Source organism: Loxodonta africana, chromosome 26 (assembly GCF_030014295.1).
Source record: "Loxodonta africana isolate mLoxAfr1 chromosome 26, mLoxAfr1.hap2, whole genome shotgun sequence".
Lineage (NCBI taxonomy): Eukaryota > Metazoa > Chordata > Mammalia > Proboscidea > Elephantidae > Loxodonta > Loxodonta africana.
Genome location: NC_087367.1, coordinates 24,807,779 through 24,831,947, shown reverse-complemented (window position 1 = coordinate 24,831,947; position 24,169 = coordinate 24,807,779). Strand labels below are relative to the sequence as shown.

The following is a 24,169-nucleotide window of genomic DNA, read 5'->3' as shown; positions in this document are numbered from 1 at the left end:
ATGTTTTAGATTTTGCAAAGATGTAATTTTGGGGGGGGGGCAAAGGGTGGAATGTGATGGATTGAATTCTGTCTGCCCAAAAATGTGTGTATCAGTTTGGCCATGATTCCCAATATTGTGTGATTTTCCTATATTTTGTAAATCCTGCCTCTATGATGTTAATGAGGGAGGATGGCTGGCAATTGTATTAGTGACACAGGCCTCAGTCTACAAGACTGGATTGTGTCTTCAGGCAATCTCTTAAGATATAAAAGAAAGAAGCAAGCAGAGAGACGGGGGACCTTGTACCACCAAGAAAGCAGTGCCTGGAAAGGGCCAAGATGGCAGAATATTTGGGCACTTCCTGCAATCCCTCTTACAACAAAGACCCCAAAAAACAAGTGAAATGGTTATATTTATGACAAGCTAGGAGCCCTGAATATCAAAGGCAAAGTTAGAAAACAGACTGAGTGGCAGGGGGAAGCAGAGAGGAGTTACCAGACCTGAATCACTGGAATCCCTCAGGCAACATTCCCGGAAGTGGCTGCAGCGGGCTGGTGGTAGTGCTTGGCCACAGGTTCCTCAGGGAGGAGCAGCCAACCGCACAGCCTACTCACACCTCCGGAACCAAAGTAGAATGGTGCTCTAGGCAAAAGCTAAGTATTTGCAAATATTTTACCACACCTCAACCCCCAAGCTGGCTTCGGTGGCTGCTGATTTCCTTTGGCCTGAGATAGGCCATGTTGAGCGCCCAGAACCATCCTCCTGGCCTTAGAGTAGGAATAAATTGACAACAGGGGGGAAAGATAATTTGCCAGCTCTGCTAACTGGGGGAGTTCAGGACAGAAGCAGCTCCTGTCCAGGCATAAACAGTCCGTGGACTTTGAATACCTTTCCCCTCCCTGCATGGACCTCTGTGGGCCTATTTCAGGAGAACAGGCCCTTATTGGTAGACTGCAACTGTTTCAAATGAGCAGTGAAGAGGTGGGTGTTTGATATTTGACACCACTTTGCCTCTTAAATAGGGTCCTTACCTACCCACATCAGGGGCATAAGGACTGGTGGCTCCACTCAGGTCACCCAGCCATTTGTGACAGGGGTACAAGGATAACTGGTACCTCCCAGTCCTTACAAACAAAAGCATTGGGTGCCCATGGTCCATCTGCAGAACCCACCCACCTGTAAAATCTAGGGAACATGGACGTGCTTTCCTCACAGATATTTGGGGGATGGTTGTCAGCCCCCTGCCTTGTTCAGAGCATGACCCCCTCCTGCAACCAGGTACTGGTACCTACAACAATCAACCCTGCCCCTCTAAGACTGTAGGACAGAGCCTGTACCACACACTTGATGATCAGCTACTTGGACTCCTGAGCTGAATTCATACAAGAAAAGTGAATGGACTCCTAGACTGATATACCTGGTAACAGCTCTAGCTATCTGGTGACAGGACATCAGAGCTTCAAAGGCAAAAATAATCAAGCTTCCTAGCTCACTCAAGCAACCCATTTGGGTATATCAAAACAAAACAAAGCAAGAAGCTAGGACACAGTAAGGAAACATAAAATAAACTGATACAATAACTTATAGATGGCTCAGAGACAACAGTCAATATCAAGCCACATAAAGAAACAGGCCATGATTGCCTCAACAACCTCTCAAAACAAAGAATGGTTATTCTGGGTAAAGATGCCTTCCTGGAATTACTGGATGCAGACTTCAAAAGATTAAATTACAGGATACTTCAAGACATCAGGAACAAAATTAGGAAGGAGATTAAGAAATATGCAGAACAAGCCAAGAAACACACAGATAAAGTAGTTGAAGAAATTAAAAAGGTTATTCAAGAACATAATGAAAAATTTTATGAGCTGCAAGAATCCATAGAGAGATAGCAATAAGAAATTCAGAAGATTAACAATAAAATTACAGAAGGAGACAACTCAATAGAAAGTTAGAGGAGCAGAATTGAGCAAGTGGAAGGTAAAATTGGTGAGCTTGAAGATAAAGTACTTGGCACCAACATATCTGAAGGAAAATCAGATAAAAGAATTAAAAAAAAAATGAAACCTTAAGAATCATGTGGGACTCTATCAAGAGAAATAACCTAAGAGTGATTGGAGTGCCAGAACAGGGAGAGACAATGGAAAACAGAGAGAATTGTGGAAGATTTGTTGGCAGAAAACTTCCCCGATATTGTGGAAGATGAGAAGATATCTATCCAAGATGCTCATCGAACATGACATAAGGTAGATTCTAAAAGAAAGTCACCAAGACATGTTATAATCAAACTTGCCAAAACCAAAGATAAAGAGAATTTTATGAGCAGCTAGTCACTTACAAAGGAGAGTCAATAAGAATAAGCTCAGACTACTTGGCAGAAACCATGCAGGCAAGAGGGCAATGGGATGACTTACATAAAGCATTGAAGGAAGAAGATTGCCAGCCAAGAATCATATATCCAGCAAAACTCTCTCTCAAATCTGAAGGCCAAATTAGGACATTTCCAGATAAACAAAAGTTTAGGGAATTTGTAAAAACCAAACGAAAACTACAAGAAATACTAAAGGGAGTTCTTTGGTTACAAGATCGATATCAGGTATCAACCCAAGACTAGAACATAGATGTCAACCCAGATAGGGAAATCACAAAAATAAATCAAGATAAAGAAACACTCAAAACAGGGAAACAGAAGTGTTATTATGTAAAAGAAGACAACATTAAAACAATAAAGAGGGACTAAGAAATGTAGTCATAGATCTTTCATACGCAGAGGAAGACGAGACAATATAAAGAAATAAAATTTAGGTTTAAACTTAGAAAACCAGGGGTAAATATTAAGGTAACCATGAAGGAGACTAACTATCGTACTCATCAAAACAAAATACAAGAAAAAAATAGAGACTCAGCAGAAACAAAATCAACAAAAATGAATAAGAGGAAAAAACAATATATAAAGATAAACTACTCAGCACAAAAAATTAAATGTGAAAAAGAAACTGTCAACAACACACACAAAAAAGATATCAAAATGACAGCACTAAACTCACACCTATCTATAGTTATGCTGAATGTAAATGGACTAAATGCACAAATAAAGAGACAGAGAGTGGCAGAATGTATAAAAAAAACATGATCCATCTATATGCTGCCTACAAAAGACACACTTTAGACTTAGAGACACAAACTAAAACTCAGAGGATGGAAAAAATAAGCAAACAATCAAAAAGAGCAGGAGTGGAAGTATTAATTTCTGACAAAATAGACTTTAAAGTTAAATCCACCACAAAGGACAAGGAAGGACACTATATAATGATTAAAGGAACAATATATTAGAAGGATATAACCATATTAAATACTTACGCACCCCATGACAGGGCTGCAAGAAACATAAACTCTAAGAGCATTGAAAAGTGAGATAGATAGCTCCACAATTATAGTAGGAGACTTCAACACACCATTTTCGGTGAAGGACAGGACATCCAGAAAGAAGCTCAATAAAAACACAGAAGATCTAAATGCCATAATCAACCAACTTGACCTCATAGACATATACAGAACACTCCACCCAACAGCAGCCAAGTATACTTTCTTTTCTAGTGCTCCTGGAACATTCTCTAGAATAGACCATATATTAGGTCCTAAAGCAAGCCTTAGCAGAATCCAAAACATCGAAATATTACAAAGCATCTTCTCTGACCATAAGGCCATAAAAGTACAAATCAATAACAGAAAAAGCAGGGAAATCCAACACTTAGAAACTGAACAATAACCTGCTCAAAAACAACAGGGTCATAGAAGACATTAAGGATGGAATAAAGAAATTCATACAATCCAATGAGAATGAAAACACTTCCTATCAGAACCTACAGGACACAGTGAAAGAAGTGCTCAGAGGTCAATTTATATTAATAAACATACATATACATAAAGAAGAAAGGGCCAAAATCAAAGAATTATTGCTACAACTTGAACGAATAGAAAGAGAGCAACAAAAGAAACCCTCAGGCACCGGAAGAAAGCAAATAATAAAACTTAGAGCAGAATTAAATGAAATAGAAAACAGAAAAACAATTGAAAGAGTTAACAAGACCAAGAGCTGGTTCTCTGAAAAAATTAACAAAACTGATAAACTATTGGCCAAACTGACAAAAGAAAAACAGGTGAGGAAGCAAATTACCCAGATAAGAAATGAGATGGGCGATATTACAACAGACCAAACTGAAATTAAAAGAATCATATCAGATTACTATGAAAAATTGTACTCTAATTCGAAAACCCAGAAGAAATGAATGAATTCCTAGAAACACACTACCTACCTAAACTAACACAAACAGAGGTAGAACAACTAAATAGACCAATACCAACAGAAGGAAATGAAAAGATAATCAAAAAACTCCCAACAAAAAAAAGCCCTAGCCCAGATGGCTTCACCGCAGCGTTCTACCAAACTTTCAGAGATGAGTTAGCACCACTACTACTAAAGATATTTCAGAACATAGAAAAGGATGGAATACTCCCAAACTCATTCAGTGAAGTCAGAATCAGGTAAAAAAGACCCCACAAAAAAAGAAAATCACAGACTTAGATGCAAAAATCCTCAACGAAATTCTAAGCCAATAGAATTCAACAACATATCAAAAAAAATAATTCACCATGACCAAGTGGGATTCATACCAGGCACGCAGGGATGGTTCAACATTAGAAAAACAATTAATGTAATCCATCATATAAATAAAACAAAAAACAAAAACCACATGATTTTATCAACTGTTGCAGAAAAGGCATTTGACAAAGTTCAAGACCCATTCATGATAAAAAACTCTCAGCAAAATACGAATAGAAGGAAAATTCCTCAACATAAAAAAGGGCATTTATGCAAAGCCAACAGCCAACATCATCCTAAATGGAGAGAGTCTGAAAGCATTCCCCTGGAGATCGGGAACCAGACAAGGACGCCCTTTATCACCACTCTTATTCAACGTTGTGCTGGAGGTCCTAGCCAGAGCAATTAGGCTAGATAAAAAAATAAAGCACATCCAGGTTGGTAAGAAAGAAGTAAAAGTATTTCTATTTGCAGACGACATGATCTTATACACAGAAAACCCTAAAGAATCCTCAAGAAAACTACTGAAACTAATGGAAGAGTTCAGCAGAGTATCAGGATACAAGATAAACATGCAAAAATAAGTTGGATTCCTCTACACCAACAAAAAGAACATTGAGGAGGAAATCACCAAATCAAAACCATTTACAGTAGCCTCCAAGAAAATAAAATACTTAAGAATAAATCTTACAAGAGATGTAGAAGACCTATACAAAGAAAACTACAAGGTACTATTGCAAGAAACCAAAAGATACCACATAAGTGGAAAAACATACCTTGCTCATGGATAGGAGGACTTAACATTGTAAAAACATCTATTCTACAAAAAGTGATCTATAGATACCATACAATTACGATTCAAATTCCAAGAACATTTTTTAATGAGATGGAGAAACAAGTCACCAACTTCATATGGAAGTGAAAGAGGCCCTGAATAACTAAAGGATTACTGAAAAAGAAGAATGAAGTGGGAGGCCTTACTCTACCTGATTTTGGAACCTATTATACCACCACAGTAGTCAAAACAGCCCGGTACTGGTACAACAACAGATACATAGACCAATGGAACAGAATTGAGAATCCAGACATAAATCCATCCACATATAAGCAGCTGATATTTGACAAAGGCCCAAAGTCAGTTAATCGGGGAGAAGACAGTCTCTTTAACAAATGGTGCTGGCATAACTGGATATCCATCAGCAAAAAAATGAAACAAGACCCATACCTCACACAATGCACAAAAACGAACTCAAAATGGATCAAAGACCTAAATATAAAATCTAAAACTATAAAGATCATGGAAGAAATAATAGGGACAACACTAGGAACCCTAGTACATGGCATAAACAGTATACAAATCATTACTAACAATGCAGAAGAGAAACTAGATAACTGGGAGCTCCTAAAAATCAAACACCTATGCTCATCCAAAGACTTCACCAAAAGAGTAGAAAGATTACCTACAGACTGGGAAAAAGTTTTTAGCTATGACATTTCCAGTCAGCTTCTGATCTCTAAAATCTACATGATACCGCAAAAACTCAACTACAAGAAGGCAAATAACAGTATTAAAAAATGGGTAAAAGATATGAACAGACACTTCACTAAAGAAGACATTCAGGTAGCTAACAGATACATGAGGAAATGCTCACAATCATTAGCCATTACCCCAGAGAAATGCAAATCAAAACTACAGTGAGATTCCATCCCACTCCAACAAGGCTGGCATTAATTCAAAAAACGCAAAATAATAAATGTTGGAGAGGTTGTGGAGAGACTGGAAAACTTACACACTGCTGGTGGGAATGTAAAATGGTACAACCACTTTGGAAATCAATTTGGCGCTTCCTTAAAAAACTAGAAATAGAATTACCATATGATCCACTAATCCCACTCCTTAGAATATATCCTAGAGAAATGAGAGCCTTTATGTGAACAGATATATGCGCACCCATGTTCATTGCAGCACTGTTTACAATAGCAAAAAGATGGAAGCAACCAAGGTGCCCATCAACAGATGAATGGATAAATAAATTATGGTATATTCACACAATGGAATACTATGCATCGATGAAGAACAATGATAAATCTGTGAAATATTTCATAACATGGAGGAATCTGGAAGACATTGTGCTGAGTGAAATTAGTTAATTGCAAAAGGATGAATATTGTATAAGACCACCATTCTAAGAACTGGAGAAATAGTTTAAAAAGAGAAGAAAATATTCTTTGATGGTTACAAGAGGTGGGAGAGAGGGAAGGAGGGAGAGGGATTTTCACTAATTAGGTAAAAGATAAGAATTATTTTAGGTGAAGGGAAAGAGAACACAATACAGGCGAGGTCAGCACAACCAGACTAAGGTAAAAGCAAAGAAATTTCCTGAATAAACTGAATGTTTCGATGTCCAGCATAGCAGGGGCAGGGGTTTGGGGACCATGATTTCAGGGGACATCTAAGTCAACTGACATAATAAAATCTATTAAGAAAACATTCTGCATGTCACTTTGAAGAGTGGCTTCTGGGGTCTTAAACGCTAGCAAGCGGCCATCTAAGATGCATCAAAGGGTCTCAACCCACCTGGAGCAAAGGAGAATGAAGAACACCAAAGACACAAAGTAATTATGAGCCCAGGAGACAGAAAGAACCACATAAACCAGAGACTACATTAGCATGAGACCAGACGAACTAGGTGGTGCTTGGCTACAACCGATGGCTGCCCTGACAGGGAACGCAACAGAGAACCCATGAGGCAGCAGGAGAGCAGTAGGATGCAGACCTCAAGTTCTTGTAAAAAGACCAGGCTTAATAGTCTGTGTTAGATCAGAAGGACCCCAGAGGTTATGGTCCCCAGACCTTCTGTTAGCCCAAGACAGGAGCCATTCCCAAAGCCAATTCTTCAGACAGGGGTTAGGCTGGACTATGGGATAGAAAATGATACTGGTGAAGAGTGAGCTTCTTGGATCAAGTAGACACAGGAGACTATGTTGGCATCTCATGTCTGGACAGGAGATGAGAGGGTCGACGAGGTCAGAAGCTGGCCGAATGGACACAAAAATAAAGAGTAGAGGGAAGGAGTGTGCCGTTTCATTAGGGGGAGAGCAATTAGGAGTATGTAGCAAGGTGTATATAAATTTTTGTATGAGAACTGACCTGATTTGTAAACTTTCACTCAAAGCACAATTAAAAGAAAGAAAGGAAAAAAAAGCAATGCCTGGAGCAGAGTGCATCCTTTGGACCCAGCGTCCCTGTGCGGAGAAGAAGCTCCTAGTCCAGGGGAAGATTGATGAGAAGGCTGGTAGAGAGAAAGCCTTCCCCTGGAGCTGACACCCTGAATTTGCACTTTTAGCCTACTTTACTGTGAGAAAATAAACTTCTCTTTGTTAAAGCCATCCACATGTGGTATTTCTGTTATAGCAGCACCAGATAACTAAGACAACCACCAATGCCCCCTGCACTTATAGATAGAAGGCTTAAAATGCAAATGACTAGTTGTGACAAACTGGCTATAGCTCTTTTGGACTGAGTTTTTACGAGATCAAATGTTTTCCTTTACACCATAATAAGAATTGGTATGTATATTATCTCCTTGTAGATATTTTGGTGTACACAATTCAATCCATAGACACATTTTAGCCTCCGAAAATTCATGTCCTTCCTGTGTACAAAATGCATTCATGTTATCACTCTCCATGAGCTTACTTTAAAAAATATTGTGAGAAGAAATATATACAGTTGATCCTTGATGACAGGCTAATTGGTGATGAAGATGATATTGATTTATTGCAACAGCTAATGATGATGCTGATTATTTTCTACCAAGATTTATTGTGTACTGGTCACCAAGATGTTTGCCTTACAGATATTTCTTGTTTATGGCAACCCTGAGAACTATGTCATTAATATTTGTTTTCTCACAGGTAAAATGAGTTTCATAGTAGTTAGATAATTAGTCAAAGTGATACAATTTAGCCCTAAATGTACCCCATTTCTGTCAGTTTTTTTTTTTTTTTACTGGGGTGGCTTTGTACTGTACTGTGCTATGATCCTGAAAGCTATGCCACAGATATTTCAAATACTAGCAAGGTCACCTGTGGTGGACAGGTTTCAACAGAGTTCCAGGCTAAGACAGACTAGGAACAAACACCTGGTAATCTACTTCTGAAAATTAGCCAATGAAAACCCTATGGATAGCAACAGAATATTGTTGATAGAGTGCTCAAGTTGAAAGGCACTCAAATACAACTGGGGAAGAGTTGGCTTCTCAAAGTAGAGTTGACCTTAATGGCACGAGTGGAGTAAAGCCTTCAGGACCTTCATTTGCTGATGTGGCACAATTCAAAATGAGAAGTAACAGCTGCAAACATCCATTAGTAATCAGAAGATGGAAATGTACAAAGTATGAATCAAGCAAAATTTTGCTGAAGATCATTCAAAAACGGCTGCAGCAATATATCGACAGGAACTTCCAGAAATTCAGGCCGGTTTCAGAAGAGAACATGGAACCAGGGATATCATTGCTGATGTCAGGTGGATCCTGGCTGAGAGCAGAGAATACCAGAACGATGTTTACCTGTGTTTTATTGACTATGCAAAGGCATTCGACTGTGTGGGTCATAACAAACTATGGATAACACTGTGAAGAATGGGAATTCCAGAACACTTAATTGTGCTCATGGGGAACCTTTACAGAGATCAAGAGGCAGTTGTTCGGACAGAACTAGGGGATACCGTATGGTTTAAATTCAGGAAAGGTGTGCGTCAGGGTTGTATTCTTTCACCATACCTATTTAATCTGTATGCTGAACAGATAATATGAGAAGCTGGACTATATGAAGAAGAACGGGGCATCAGGATTGGAGGAAGACTCATTAACAACCTGCATTATGCAGATGACACAACCTTGCTTGCTGAAAGTGAAGAGGACTTGAAGCACTTACTAATGAAGATCAAAGACCACAGCCTTCAGTATGGATTACACCTCAACATAAAGAAAACAAAAATCCTCACAACTGGACCAATGAGCAACATCATGATAAATGGAGAAAAGATTGAAGTTGTCAAGGATTTCATTTTACTTGGATCCACAATCAACAGCCATGGAAGCAGCAGTCAAGAAATCAAACAACACATTGCATTGGATAAATCTGCTGCAAAGGTCCTCTTTAAAGTGTTGAAGAGCAAAGATGTCACCCTGAAGACTAAGGTGCACCTGACCGAAGCCATGGTATTTTCAATCACATCATATGCATGTGAAAGCTGGACAATGAATAAGGAAGACCGAAGAAGAGTTGACGCCTTTGAGTTGTGGTGTTGGTGAAGAATATTGAATATACCATGGACTGCCAAAAGAATGAACAAATCTCTCTTGGAAGAAGTGCGGCCAGAATGCTCCTTAGAGGCGAGGATAGCACCACTGTGTCTTACGTACTTTGGACATGTTGTCAGGAGGGATCAGTCCCTGGAGAAGGACATCATGCTTGGCAAAATACAGGGTCAGTGGAAAAGAGGAAGACCCTCAAAGAGGTAGATTGACACAGTGGCTGCAATAATGAGCTCAAGCATAACAACAATTGAAAGGATGGTGCAGGACTGAGCAGTGTTTTGTTCTGTTGTGCATAGGGTTGCTATGAGTCGGAACTGACTGGACGTCACCTAACAACACCACCACCACCACGAATCAATGAAAAATGGAAGTCATCGAAAATGAAATGGAATGCTTGAAGATTGATACCCCAGGTGTTAGTGAGCTGAAATGGACTGGTGTTGACCATTTCGAATTTGATAATCATATGGTCTACTATGCCAGGAATGACAAATTGAAAGAGGAATGGCGTTGCATTCATCATTAAAAAGAACATTTCAAGATCCATCCTGAAATTCTATGCTGTCAGTGATAGGTTAATATCCATACACCTACAGGAAGACCAGCTAATATGACCATTATTCAGATTTATGCAACCGCTGTGAGTGCCAAAGATGAAGAAATTCAAGATTTTTATAAACTGCTGCAGTCAGAAATTGATTGAACATGCAATAAAGATGCATTGGTAATTACTGGTGATTGGAAACAAACAAAAAAATGATCAATAGTCAGAAAATTTGGCCTTTATGATAGAAATGACACTGAAGATTGCATGATAGAATTCTGTAAGACCAATAACTTTTTCATCAGAAATACTTTTTTTCAACAACACAATCGATGATTGTACATGGGGACCTCACTGGATGGATTACGCAGGAATCAAATTGATCACATCTGTGGCATTGGGTGTAAAAGTAATGGAGAAGCTCAATATCATCAGTCAAAATAGTCAGGGGCCGACTGCAGAACAGAAAATCAATTGCTCGTATACAAGTTCAAATTGAAGCTGAAGACAATTAAAGCAAGTCCATGAGAGCCAAAGGATGGCTTTGGATACATCTTGCTTGAACTTAGAGATCAACTCAAGATGAGACCAAATTGGATGTCAGAAGAGACTCTGAAACTTGTTCTTTAAGTGCAGAGTACCTAAAGGGAATGGAAGAAATGATGAAGTACAAAAGCTGAACGGAAGATTTCAAAGGGCAGCTCGGTAAACTATTATAATGACAAGGTAAATTATGATAATGAAATGTGCAAAGACCTAGAGTTAGAAAACCAAAAGGGAAGAGCATGATTGGCATTTCTCAAGCTGAAAGAAGTGAAGAAAAAACTCAAGCCTCAGGTTGCAACATGAAAGATTCTATGAGCAAAATTCAATGACATAGAAAGCATCAAAAGTAGATGGAAGGAATACAGGGAGTCACTGTACCAAAAAAATGGTTGACATTCAACCATTTCAGGAGGTAGCATATGATCCAGGACCGCTGGTATTGAAGGGAGAAGTTCAAGCTGCATGGAAGGCATTGGCATAAAACAAGGCTTCAGGAATTGATGGAAAACCAATTGGGATGCTTCAACAAATGAATGCAATGCTGGGAGCACTCGCTTGTCTATGTCAAGAAATTTGGAAGACGTTGTCTTAGACATTGTCTGCTATAACAGAAATCCCAACAGTGAGTGGCTTTAGCAAAGAGAAATTTATTCTCTCACAGTCTAGGAGACTAGAAGTCCGAATTCAGGGTGCCAGCTCCAGGGGAAGGCATTCTCTCTCTGTTGGCTCTGGAGGAAGGTCCTTGTCATTAATCTTCCCCTGGTCTAGGAGCTTCTTGGTGCAGGAATCCTGGATCCAAAGGATGTGCTCTGTTTCTGGCAGTACTTTCTTGGTGGTATGAGGTCCCCATGTCTCTCTGCTTGCTTCTCTTTTTCATATCTCAAAAGAGATTGACTTAAGACACAACCTAATCTTGTAGATTGAGTCCTGACTCATTAACATAACTGCAGCTAATCCCACATCATTAACATCACATAGGAAAATCACATCAGATGAGGAAATGGTGAATGATGACACAATACTGGGAATCATGACCTAGCCAAATTGACACACATCTTTGGGGGACATAATTCAATCAAAAAAAAAATTAAAAAAAAAATTTTTTTTATAACAGACAGCTACCCAGCCAACTGACTGGAAGAGATCCATATTTGTGCCCATTCCAAAGAAAGGTGACCAAATGGAACACAGAATTTATTGAACGATATCATTGATATTGCTGCTAGCAAAATTTTGCTGAAGATAATTAAAAAAATTACTGCATCTGTAGATCAACAGAGAACTCCCAGAAGTTCAAGCTGGTTTCAGAAGAGGATATGGAATGAAGGATATCATTATTGATGTCAGATGGACCTTGGCTGAAAGCAGAGAATACCAGAAAGATCTTTACCTGTGTTTAATTGCCTATGTGAAGGCGTTCAGCTGTTTAGATCATAACATACAAAGCAAGGGAATTCCAGAACATTTAATTGCGCTCATGTGAAGTGTGTATATAGATCATGAGGCAGTTGTTTGAATACAACACTGGGATACTGCCCAGTCCAAAATTGGAAAAGATGCATGGCAGGGTTGTATTTTTCACTATACTTATTCAATCAGTATGCTGAACAAACAATCCAAGAAGCTGGACTATATATGGACTATATATCAAGATTGGAGGAAGACTTATTAACAACCTGCAATGACAGAACATTGCTTTCTGAAAATGAAAATGAGCTGAAGCACTTACTGATGAAGGTCAAAGGCTTCAGTACGGATTATGCCTGAACATAAAGAAAATAAAAATTTTCACAACTATACAATAAGCAACATTATGATGAATGGAGAAAAATTGAAGTTGTCAAGGATTTCATTCTACTTGTATCGATGATTATGGAAGCAGTAGTCAAGAAATCAAGGTTGGATTGGGCAAATAGTCTGCAAAAGATCTCTTTAAAGTGTTAAAAAAAAAAAAAAGTTGTCATTTTGGTCACTAATATGCACCTGACCCAAGCCATGGTCTTTTTGCTTGTCTCATGCATGAGAAAGCTGGGCAATGAAAAAAGGACACTGAAGAAGAATTGGTGCATTTAAATTGTGGTGTTAGCAAAGAATATTGAATATACCATGTACTACTAGGAGAACAAACAAATCAGTCTTAGGAGAAATAGGACCAGAATGTTCCTTAGAAGCAAGGATGGGGAAACGTTTTCTTGCCTACTTTGGACAAGTCGTCAGAAAAGACCAACTGCTAGAAAAGGACATATGTTTGGTAGAGGGTCAGTGAAAATAAGAGAAACCCTCAATGAGATGGATTGACACAATAACCACAACAATGAGCTCAGACGTATTAAAGATCATGAAGATGATGTAGGACTGGTGAACTGGTTCTTCCAGTTGAGCCATGGCTGGAGAACGGAAACTGGACCAGACCTAAATTTTTAGGATTTGGGTGAACTAGAACGATAAACAGAAGAGAAAAAATTGCGGGTGGAAGCCTTGCTAGGAACTTAATCTCCCTCTTAGAAAACAAGGGCAGTGTCTGCCTTACATAGCAACCAAATCTCTTGTCCACAGGATTTTGTGCAGAGTAGGAAACAGCAGTGCCCCACTGAAAGATGGTGGCCTACCAAGCTGCTTAGAATGTGCATCGTCGCTCTCCACAGTCTTGCCATTAACCCAATGTCACCCATCAGGCTTCTGAAAAGGCTCACTACACCTCTTCTGAGTCTCCCGTTTCTGGGCTTTGACCCATAATTTTTCCTGATACCTTAGGAAAAACAAACAGTAAAACCAAACCCGTTGCCGCTGAGTCGATTTGGACTCATAGCGACCCTATAGGACAGAGTGGACCTGCCCCATAGGATTTCCAAGGATGGGCTTATGGACTCGAATTGCAAGTCTTTTGGTTAGCAGCCGAGCTCAGAACTACTACACCACCAGGGCTCCCTTACGGTACCAGATCACCCAAATTGTAAAAATTTAAGCCTGTTTTGCTTTCACGTCCGCAATGACTGAACCTGTTCAAAGCCCTGGGTATATGTAATGTCGCCATGCGTCCGAGCCTACTCACAGCAACTAACCAACTAACTTCGCTGGCAATTATCTAATTTAATCCACTAAGAGCCGCATTAATGCAATCAGCCAATCATTCAATGAGTGAAAGTTAGGGAAAGGTTTATTTGAAATGATGACGATAAGAAAACAATATAAGGATTATGTGGAACTCAAACGCAAAGTAGTAAGGCAAAACTAAAACCAACTGAACTCCTTTCCCTGGAGCCGATTCCGACTCATAGTGACCCTATCGGACAGAGTAGAACTGCCCCATAGGGTTTCCAAGGAATGGCTGGTGGATTCGACCTGCGGACCTTTTGGTTAGCAGTCGTAGCTCTTAACCACTGCACCACCAGGGCTTCCAGTAAGGGTAAAACTGATTAATTTTCCATACGTTTTCTACACCATGGTTTGTTAGTCTTCTAATTTAGTTGTCGTAAATCCCCCTTGCTGTTCGCATTTGCAGGAACCCAACATTTACCACCTAATACTTGTTTCACATTTCTGAAAAAATATTCTAGGCCATGTCAGAAGCCAACTAAGTATGTAATCAGAAATCTGTGGTGGTAGTGAGTCCTTTACACTTTTCCACTGGTGGGATTTATAGTGAGTTGTCTGCTAGGTGGAATTCAAGGCAATCCTGTGCATTTTCTTCCCCCCAGCTTCTATACCTACCGCAGGACTGTACTGATACCAAAGGAGCAGGCATCTTAATCGCCCTACACAGATCAAACAAGAGCTCTCTCGGTCCTACCGCTCCTCTCGAAGGCACCTTCACCTCACATTTTTAGGGCTTTAGGAAGTCAGATCTGCACTTATAAGGTCCATGTGCTTTGATTCCATGGCAAAGGTGCATTCGTTTCCATATCCACTATGAATGAGGAGCTCGCACGAGACTTTTCCTCTTTAATAAATAAAAGATTGTTTGAAATGTCCCTCGTGGTAGTGGCGAGGGGCCGCCCTAGCGTACACGATGGTTTATTATTGCACAAATTCTCAGCCCCTGCACGAGCCCTTCTCCAGTGCTTTAACAGACCCGGCAGGCGACTCTCAGACCTCCGACAGCGGCCATGCCAAGGACTACAAAACAGAGAATTCTGGGGGAAGGAAGTGACGATACGGCGCAAGGCATGCTGGTCGCAGGCGGGCTCTGCTCAAGAGACTCGCTGTATCGTGATTGCTGAGTACTGGTCGCTGCCCAGAGTCGTAACTGATGTTTTTCTTGTTTGTAAGGACTAAACGTTAAATAGCAGTTGGTTTGAGTATAGCTCTAACTGTTGTGCAGCTGCAGTACAGGCCAGGGAACCTGAGCTCTAGAACCTTAGCTCTTGCCCCTTGTCTGCGCATCCTCAAGCAGTTGAAGAGGAAACGGTCACAAACCCGCAGGGTTCTCGGTGGCGGGATCCAGAGACAGATGGCTAAAGAGCGAGTGGGTGGATATGAGAGGGGTTCTCAGTTTTGGCGAAAAGTGCTGGGCGAACTCCTCTGATCGAAGGAAAGCAAGGTTTGGGCATCATCAGCACAGCGGACGGGGTTCAAAGCCAGAGTGAAGGCGGTCTGAAATGGGATGGGGCGTGGAATTAGAAGTATAGCGGAGGAGTCACCCTAGGCTTGTTCTGCGAGCACTCAGCGTCCCGGTAGCATTCAGGCTGAATTGTGAACGTTATCTTTTCCTAATATGTTTAAAAATTAGTTTCTTAAGTAATTTTAAAATAGGTGTTCTTTCGCCCACCATGGTATCAGTTCCTTATGTTTTAATACTTAATCGTATTAAGTTACTGCCTCTAGAAGGAGATTACGGGTAAGACATCTGCTTGGGTGGAACATATATATTAACCCGAACTGGTGGTTGTTTAAATCTAGCCAGCTGGCAACCATGAATGAATGGATGAAGAAAACTCCCTTGGAATGGCAAGATTACGTTTACAAAGAGGTCAAAGTGACAGCCAGTGAGAAGAAGGAGTATAAAGGGTGGGTTTTAACCACAGATCCAGTCTCTGCCAAGTGAGTATATGTCCTCTTTCCCTGAATTCGTGACACCCTTTTGTGCTGCCTGTATATTCAAACTTAGAAAGCAGGTAAATGACAAGTTCATTATTCTCATAAGAATCTCATCTTCTTTGGATCTATGTCTTGCTTTAATTGTGGATTAACCTGTCAGACCAGCCAAGTTCATAAATGTAATGAAAAGTTCTTTTCATTTTAATAGAAAAATGTCAAACATACACAAATGCATATAGTATAACAAACACTAACCTTATCATTTTGCTTATAATGTATTTTAACAGATAAAGACTTTTTAATAAATGTAACTACAATACAGTATAACATCTAGCAAAATTAATAATAATTCTGAATATTAGCTAATTCCTAGTCCGAGTTTAGATTTTCCTGATTGTCTCAAAAATGTCTTTTTATATTGGTTTATTAATTTTGGTTGATAACGTCTCCTAAGTATCTCAACTTTTTAACTGTACTTCTCTTTTTTGTTTTCCATGCCATTTATTTGTTGAAGAAAATAGGTCATTTGTCTTTTAGAATTGAACATATTTTGAATTTAGCTCATGGCTCCTCATGGCGTAGTTTAACAAGTTCTTTATTCCCCGTATTGCCTGTAAACTGGTATTTAGATCTACAGGTTTGATTAGTGTCAGATTTATTTTTTGCAAGAATACTTCAAAGGTGTAGATACATATACACACACACATTGTATTTTGGAATAATTTTAGATTTACAGAAAAGTTGCAAACGAAGTACAGAGAGTACCTGTATATCCTTCACCTAGCGCCCTTAATGGTAACATCTTACGTAAGTGTGGCAAATTTGTCAAAACTAATGATTTCCATTAAGTTAACTACCAACTTTATTTGAATTTTGCCAGTTTTTCCACTAATGGTTTTTTTCTGTTACAGGATCCATTGCGGGATCACTCTTAAATTTAGTCGTCATGTCTACTTAGCCTCCTCCAGTTTCTGGTATTTTCTCAGTCTTTCTGTGTTTTTCATGACCTTGACCATTTTAAAGAGTACTGGTCAGGTATTTTGTAGAATGTCTCTAAATCTGGGTTTGTCTGATATTTTCTTATGAATAGACCGGGGCTATTGATTTGGGGAAAGAATACTACAAAGGTGAAATTCCCCTCTTGTCCCATCGTGTCATTTTATTTAGGATTTTTGCATTTATATTCATGAGCGAGACTAATTTGTATTTCCTTTTTTCATCCTGTTCTTCTCTGTTTTTTGGTGTCAGGGTTGTGTCAGCTTCATTACATGAGTTAAGGCCATGTTATTGTTGTTAGGTGCCATCCATCGAGTGGGTTCTGACTTATAGCGACCCTATGCACAACAGAACGAAACACTGTCTGGTCCTGTACCATCCTTACAATTGTTGTTATGCTTGAGGTCATTGTTGCAGCCACTGTGTCAGTCCACCTCATTGAGTGTCTTCCTCTTTTCCACTGACCCTGTACTTTACCAAGCATGATGTCTGTCTCCAGGGACTGATCCCTCCTGACAACATGTCCAAAGTATGTAAGTCGCACTCTCGCCATCCTTGCTTCTAAGGAGCATTCTGGTTGTACTTCTTCCAAGACAGATTGTTCGTTCTTTTGGCAGTCCATGGTATATTCAATATTTTCCAACACCAAAATTCAAAGGCATAAATTCTTCGGTCTTACTTACTTATTGTCCAGCTTTCACATGCATATGATGTGATTGAAAATACCATGGCTTGGGTCAGGCGAATCTTAGTCTTCAAGGTGACATCTTTGATTTTCAACACTTTAAAGAGGTCCTTTGCAGCAGATTTATCTAATACAATGTGTCATTTGATTTCTTCACTGCTGCTTCCATGGCTGTTCATTATGGATCCAGGTAAAATGACATCCTTGACAACTTCAATCTTTTCTCCGTTTATCGTGATGTTGCTTATTGGTCCAGTTTTGTTTTCTTTGTGTTGAAGTCTAATCCATACTGAAGGCTGTGGTCTCTGATCATCATCAATAAGTGCTTCAAGTCCTCTTCACTTTGAGCAAGCAAGGTTGTGTCATCTGCATAATGCAGGTTGTTAATGAGTCTTCCTCCAATCCTGATGCCCTGTTCTTCTTCATATAGTCCAGCTTCTCGGATTATTTGCTCAGCATACAGGTTTAGTGGGTATGGTGAAAGGATACAACCCTGACGCACACCTTTCTTGACTTTAAACCAATCAGTATCCCCTTGTTCTGTTCGAACAACTGCCTCTTGATCTCTGTAAAGGTTCCTCATGAGCACAATTAAGTGTTCTGGAATTCCCATTCTTTGCAATGTTACCCATAATTTGTTATGATCCACACAGTCAAATGCCTTTGCATAGTCAATAAAACACAGGTAAACATCCTTCTGGTATTCTGTGCTTTCAGCCAGGATCCACCTGACATCAGAAATGATATCCCCGGTTCCATGTCCCCTTCTGAAACCGGACAGAATTTCTGGCAGTTCCTGTCGATATATTGCTGCAGCCATTTTTGAATGATCTTCAACAAAATTTTGCTCGCGTGTGATATTAATGATATTGTTCTCTAATTTCCACATTCGGTTGGATCACCTTTCTTGGGAATAGGCATAAATATGGATCCCTTCTAGTCAGTTGGCCAGGAAGCTATCTTCCATATTTCTTGGCATAGACGAGTGAGCACCTCCAGCACTGCATCCGTTTGTTGAAACATCTCAATTGATATTCCGTCAATTCCTGGAGCCCTGTTTTTTGCCAGAGCCTTCAGAGAAGCTTGGACTTCTTCTTTCAGTACCGTCAGTTCCTGATCATATGCCACCTCTTGAAATGATTGAACATCAACTAATTCTTTTTGTTATAATGACCGTGTATTCCTTCCATCTTCTTTTGATGCTTCCTGCGTCTTTTAATATTTTCCCCATAGAATTCTTTACTATTGCAACTCGAGGCTTAAATTTTTCTTCAGTTCTTTCAGCTTGAGAAGACAAAGTAAAGTATTATTATAAATTAAGGCATAGTCTCTCTCTTATATTCTCTAGAAGAATTTGATTAAATTGGGAATAACTTGATCCTTGAAAATTTTGTAGAACTTGCCTGTAAAATTGTCTGGAACTTTTTTTCCCCTTCATGGGAAGATTTTTAACTAGCATGTTTTTTTTTCTTCTAAGTGGAATTTTCTAGGAGGTTTTTCATTTCGTTTAAGTTTTCAAAATTATTGGAATAGATATGTTCTTAATATTTTCTAACTTTAACTTTTGCTGCCTCATTTTTTCTCTTTTAAAATTTATTTTTCGGAGAGATTGGAACTCTTATACACTGCTGGTGGGAGTGCAAAATGGTACAACCACTTTGGAAACCTATCTGGTGTTTTCTTAAAAAGTTAGAAATAGAACTACCATACAACCCAGAAATCCCACTCCTCGGAATATACCCTAGAGAGATAAGAGCCTTTACACGAACAGATACATGCACACCCATGTTTATTGCAGCTCTGTTTACAATAGCAAAAAGCTGGAAGCAACCAAGGTGTCTGTCAACGGATGACTGGTTAAATAAATTATGGTATATTCACACAATGGAATATTGCGCATCGATAAAGAACAGTGATGAATCTGTGAAACATTCCATAACACGGAGGAACCTGGAAGGCATTATGCTGAGTGACATTAGTCAGATGCAAAAGGACAAATATTGTATAAGACCACTATTATAAGATCTTGAGAAATGGTATAAACTGAGAAGAACACATTCTTTTGTGGTTACGAGAGGGGGGAGGGAGGGAGGGCGGCAGAGGGTTATTTACTGATTAGATAGTAGATAAGAACTACTTTAGGTGAAGGGAAGAACAATACTCAATACAGGGAAGGTCAGCTCAGCTGGACTAGACCAAAAGCAAAGAAGTTTCCAAGATAAATTGAATGCTTCGAAGGTCAGCGGAGCAAGGGCAGGGGTTTGGGGACTATAGCTTAAGGGGACTTCTAAGTCAATTGGCAAAATAAATTCTATTAAGAAAACATTCTGCATCTCACTTTGAAGTGTGTCGTCTGGGGTCTTAAATGCTAACAAGCGGCCATCTAAGATGCATCAATTGGTCTCAACCCACCTGGATCAAAGGAGAATGAACACCAAGGTCACGTGATAAGTATGAGCCCAAGAGACAGAAAGGGCTACATGAACCAGAGACTTGTATCACCCTGAGACCAGAAGAACTAGATGGTGCCCGGCCACAACCGATGACTGCCCTGACATGGAGCACAATAGAGAACCCCTGAGGGAGCAGGAGAACAGTGGGATGCAGACCCCAAATTCCCATAAAAAGACCAGACTTAATGGTCGGACTGAGACTAGAAGAATCCCGGCGGTCATGGTCCCCAAACCTGTTGGCCCAGGACAGGAACCATTCCCGAAGACAATTCATCAGACATGGAAGGGACTGGACAATGGGTTGGAGAGAGATGCTGATGAAGAGTGAGCTACTTGTATCAGGTGGACACTTGAGGCTGTGTGGGCATCTCCTGTCTGGAGGGGAGACGGGAGGGTAGAGAGGGTTAGAAACTGGCAAAACAGTCACGAAAGGAGAGACTGGAAGGAGGGAGCGGGCTGACTCATTAGGGGGAGAGTAAATGGGAGTATGTAGTAAGGTGTATGTAAGTTTATATGCGACAGACTGACTTGATTTGTAAACTTTCACTTAAAGCACAATAAAAATTATTTTTAAAATATTATTGTACTTTAGATGAAGCTTTATAGAACAAACTAGCATAATTAGTACACATACTGTTTTGTGATATTGGTTACCAGCCCCATGACATGTCAACAGTCTCCCTTTTCCACCTTGGTTTCCCTATTACCAGCTTTCCTGTCCTCTCTTGTCTTTTAGTCCCTGCCCCTGGGCTGGTGTGCCACTTTAATCTCATTTTGTTTTATGGACCTGTCTAATCTTTGGCTGAAAGGTGAACCTCGGGAGTGATTACTGAGCTTTTAAAAGGGTGTCCGGGGGCCATAGACTCTGAGAGTTTCTCTAGTCTCTGTCAGTCCAGCAAGTCTGGTCTTTTTTTGTGAGTTGGAATTTTCTACATTTTTCTCCAGGTCTGTCCGGGACCGTCTATTGTGATCCCTGTCAGAGCAGTCAGTGGTGGTAGTTGGGCACTGTCTAGTTGTACTGGACTCAGTCTGGTAGAAGCTGTGGTAGTTGTGGCCCATTAGTCCTTTGGACTAATCTTTCCCTGTGTCTTTAGTTTTCTTCATTCTTCCTTGCTCCTGACGGAGTGAGACCAGTGGAGTATCTTAGCTGCTCACAACCTTTTAAGACCCCAGAATGTAGAACATTTTCTTTATAAATGATGTTATACCAACTGAGCTAGATGTTCCCCGAGACTGTGGTGCCCACAGCCCTCAGCCCAGTAATTTGGTCCCTCAGGGAGATTGGTTGTGTCTATGGAGCTTCTGTCACCTTGCCTTGGACAAGCTGTGCTGGCTTCTGCAGTGTCGTGTACTGTCTCACCTGTCACCAAAGTTACCACTGAACTATTATCTGTCTAGTGTTTTTCCATCCTCACCCCTCCCCTTCCTTGTAACCATCAAAGATTGTTTCTTTTCATGAGTTTTTGTAGTAGTGGTCTCATACAATATTTGTCCTTTTGCGATTGACCTATGTCACTGAGCATATTATACCCTTTGCAGATTCCTCATTGTTCTTTATTGCTGCATTGTACTCCATTGTGTGTATGTATCATAGTTTGTTTATCCATTCATCTGCTATTTTTGCTATTGTGAACAATGGCACAACCAACATGGGTGTGCGTATGTCTATTGGTGTGATGGCTTTTATTTCTCTAGGCTATATTCCTAGGAGTGGAATTGCTGGACCATATGGTATTTCTGTTTCTAGCTTTCTAAGGAAGTGACACATCGTTTTCCAAAATGGTTGCACCATTTTGCATTCCCACTGGCAGTGCATAAGAGTTCCAATCTCCCCAAAGTCTCTCCAGCATTTGTTACTTTCTGCTTTTTTGATTCGTGCTGGTAATGCCAGGGGTGAGATGGTATCTCATTGTGGTTTTGATTTGCGTTTCTCTAAAGGCTAGTGATCGTCCTTATGTATCTGTTTGCCGCCTGAAGGTCTTCTTTGGTGAAGTGTCTGTTCATTTCCTTTGGCCATTTTTTAATTGGATTATTTTTCTTTTTGTTGTGGAGGTGTTGGATTTTTGTATAGATTTTAGAGATTAGACCTTTGTGGGATTCGTCATAGCCAAACGTTTTTTCCCAGTCTGTGGGTTCTCTTTTTACTCTTTTGATGAGCGTAAGTGTTTACTTTTTAGAAGATCCCGGTTATCAGGCTTATCTTCTGGAGTTTGTGTATTGTTAGTTTGCTGCCTTATTTCTAATATTTATATGTACCTTCTCTTTCTCTCCCTCTCCCTGTCTCTATTTTTATCAATCTTGCCTGAGTTTTGTGAATTTTATGTATTTTTTCAAAAAACAAACTTTTGGCTTTGATTTTTTTTTTCTTTTTTAACTCTTATTTTCTATTGCATTAATTTGTGCTTTGTTGTTTTCTTTTGGCTGCTTTGGGAGGAGGAGTTATCCAGTTGTTACTATTGTTGTGTTTTTAATTAAAAGTTAAGTTTGCACTCTGCTTTCTTTTTCAATATACACATTTAGGGCATTCATAACTCTTTAAGTCATACTTTAACTGTATCCCACAATGATTAGCCTTAGTCTGGGTAAAAAGTTTAGACGTTTAGGACCCCCTGTGATTGCTTGCTGAACAAGTGAAAGCGTTTAGTGGTGAGAGGACTAATTTCAAACAGTAAGAGCGTTCCCTTTTTTTTAGTCACTTGGTTTAGTTGCTTTTCCTTTTGGGGCCTCTCATTGAATTCCTTCCTCCGTAGTTTTATGGGCCTTTAAGGTTTTTTTTCAAATCTGCTCTGAATTTACTTTTCTTCCCCAGTATTGTCCTCGTGAACTTCCTTGAAGATGGCGGCATGTCTGTGACTGGAGTTATGGGACATGCTGTACAGACTGTTGAAACTGTGAGTGATGGAGACCGTAGTGTGAGAGAGAAGCTGACTCATTTGTTCATGTCTGGAGACTGCCAGGCTTACAACCCTGAGGACCTGGAGGAGAGAAAGAACAGCCTAAAGAAGTGGCTGGAGAAGAACCACATCCCCGTCACTGAGCAGGGCGAATCACAGAGGACCATCTGTGTGGCTCAGGTCCTGACTATAGAGCCACCATATGGTCCAGAAAATTGCATCAGTTCTAATGAGATTATTCTGTCCCGTGTGCAGGATCTTATTCAAGGACATCTTACAGCTTCCCAATAAAACACCAGAAATTGTAAATGAGATGATTGGAATAAGACTCCTTTTTTTTTTCCTTCATAAAATGTTTTGAATTTTTAAGTAGATCATATTACAGAACTTTAAAGGCACGTGTGTGTGTTTTAATTCTTTGTTGTTTTGGTAAAATCAAAGGTGTAGATTATAAGTGCTAATTGCTTCAGGAAATAAGTGGACTAGGACAAGGATAGCATCACATACAGTAAAATTGTTACAGGGACATCAGAATTGTAAGGGTCTTTTCTTAGAACGGGAATATGCCCCCGTTTTTGTTTGACAAGAAGTATATTTGGAAAAATGCAACATGTTAGATTCAGTGTAACATGTTAAGATAAAATCACAGCCTTATTAAGTCCCTTTTGCTTTTACTGCACGAACTGTATGTGTCTGTTTATAAAATGTTTTTCCTTTCTTGGATGTAATGATGTCATTTTTTCAATCAAAATATATCCAGGTTTTGATTCTTAATAAAATCTTCACACATAAGCCTTAAAACTCACAAAGCCATTAAAGCAAGTATCTGATCTCTCTGAGGAAAAAGGGAGATGTGACTAGGCTTTTCGCTGCTGCCCTCAGTCCAGATGCTTGGCTTAGTGGAGTCAGCCCACGCTTCAGGCTTTCAGGCTTATGGTGCTTTCTGCCTGTAGTCCTTACTCCTCAGCCCAAGCTTCACTGAGGGAAGAGAATCCAGGAAGCGTGCTTCACCTGTGCCTGGCCTTACTCTGGCAGCCAGTCAGGGGCCAGGACTCTTGTGTGGAGGTTTTTGGACCAGAGAGACACCTCAGACTGTTAGTTTGGG

The 24,169-nt window shown here is 39.9% G+C and overlaps 1 protein-coding gene across 4 annotated transcripts; it reads left to right on the top strand.

Moving 5' to 3' along the window:
• Positions 1-15,138: 15,138 nt before the first annotated feature.
• GEMIN6 (gem nuclear organelle associated protein 6) lies at positions 15,139-23,376 on the top strand. Of its 4 annotated transcripts, none has more exons than XM_010595878.3 (3): positions 15,139-15,263; positions 15,899-16,039; positions 22,980-23,376. In XM_010595878.3, the coding sequence occupies exons 2-3, from the start codon at positions 15,912-15,914 to the stop codon at positions 23,353-23,355; spliced, it is 504 nt and encodes a 167-aa protein (XP_010594180.1). In that variant the 5' UTR covers positions 15,139-15,263; positions 15,899-15,911; the 3' UTR covers positions 23,356-23,376. The 4 variants fall into 4 exon arrangements, with proteins under 4 accessions (XP_010594180.1, XP_064133252.1, XP_003416136.1 ...); XM_064277182.1 differs by having other exon boundaries at positions 15,151-15,263; positions 15,903-16,039; XM_003416088.4 differs by lacking the exon at positions 15,139-15,263 and adding an exon at positions 15,270-15,539 and having other exon boundaries at positions 15,903-16,039.
• Positions 23,377-24,169: the final 793 nt, after the last annotated feature.

What these genes read in the sequence shown, in the direction of transcription:
- GEMIN6 (XM_010595877.3), top strand. Translation starts at nt 15,475, where the DNA reads ATGAGAGGGGTTCTCAGTTTTGGCGAAAAGTGCTGGGCGAACTCCTCT. An exon ending in TCTGATCGAAGGAAAGCAAG is followed by an intron (nt 15,540 to 15,898) that starts GTTTGGGCATCA and finishes GTTTAAATCTAG; the next exon opens with CCAGCTGGCAACCATGAATG. An exon ending in ACAGATCCAGTCTCTGCCAA is followed by an intron (nt 16,040 to 22,979) that starts GTGAGTATATGT and finishes TTTCTTCCCCAG; the next exon opens with TATTGTCCTCGTGAACTTCC.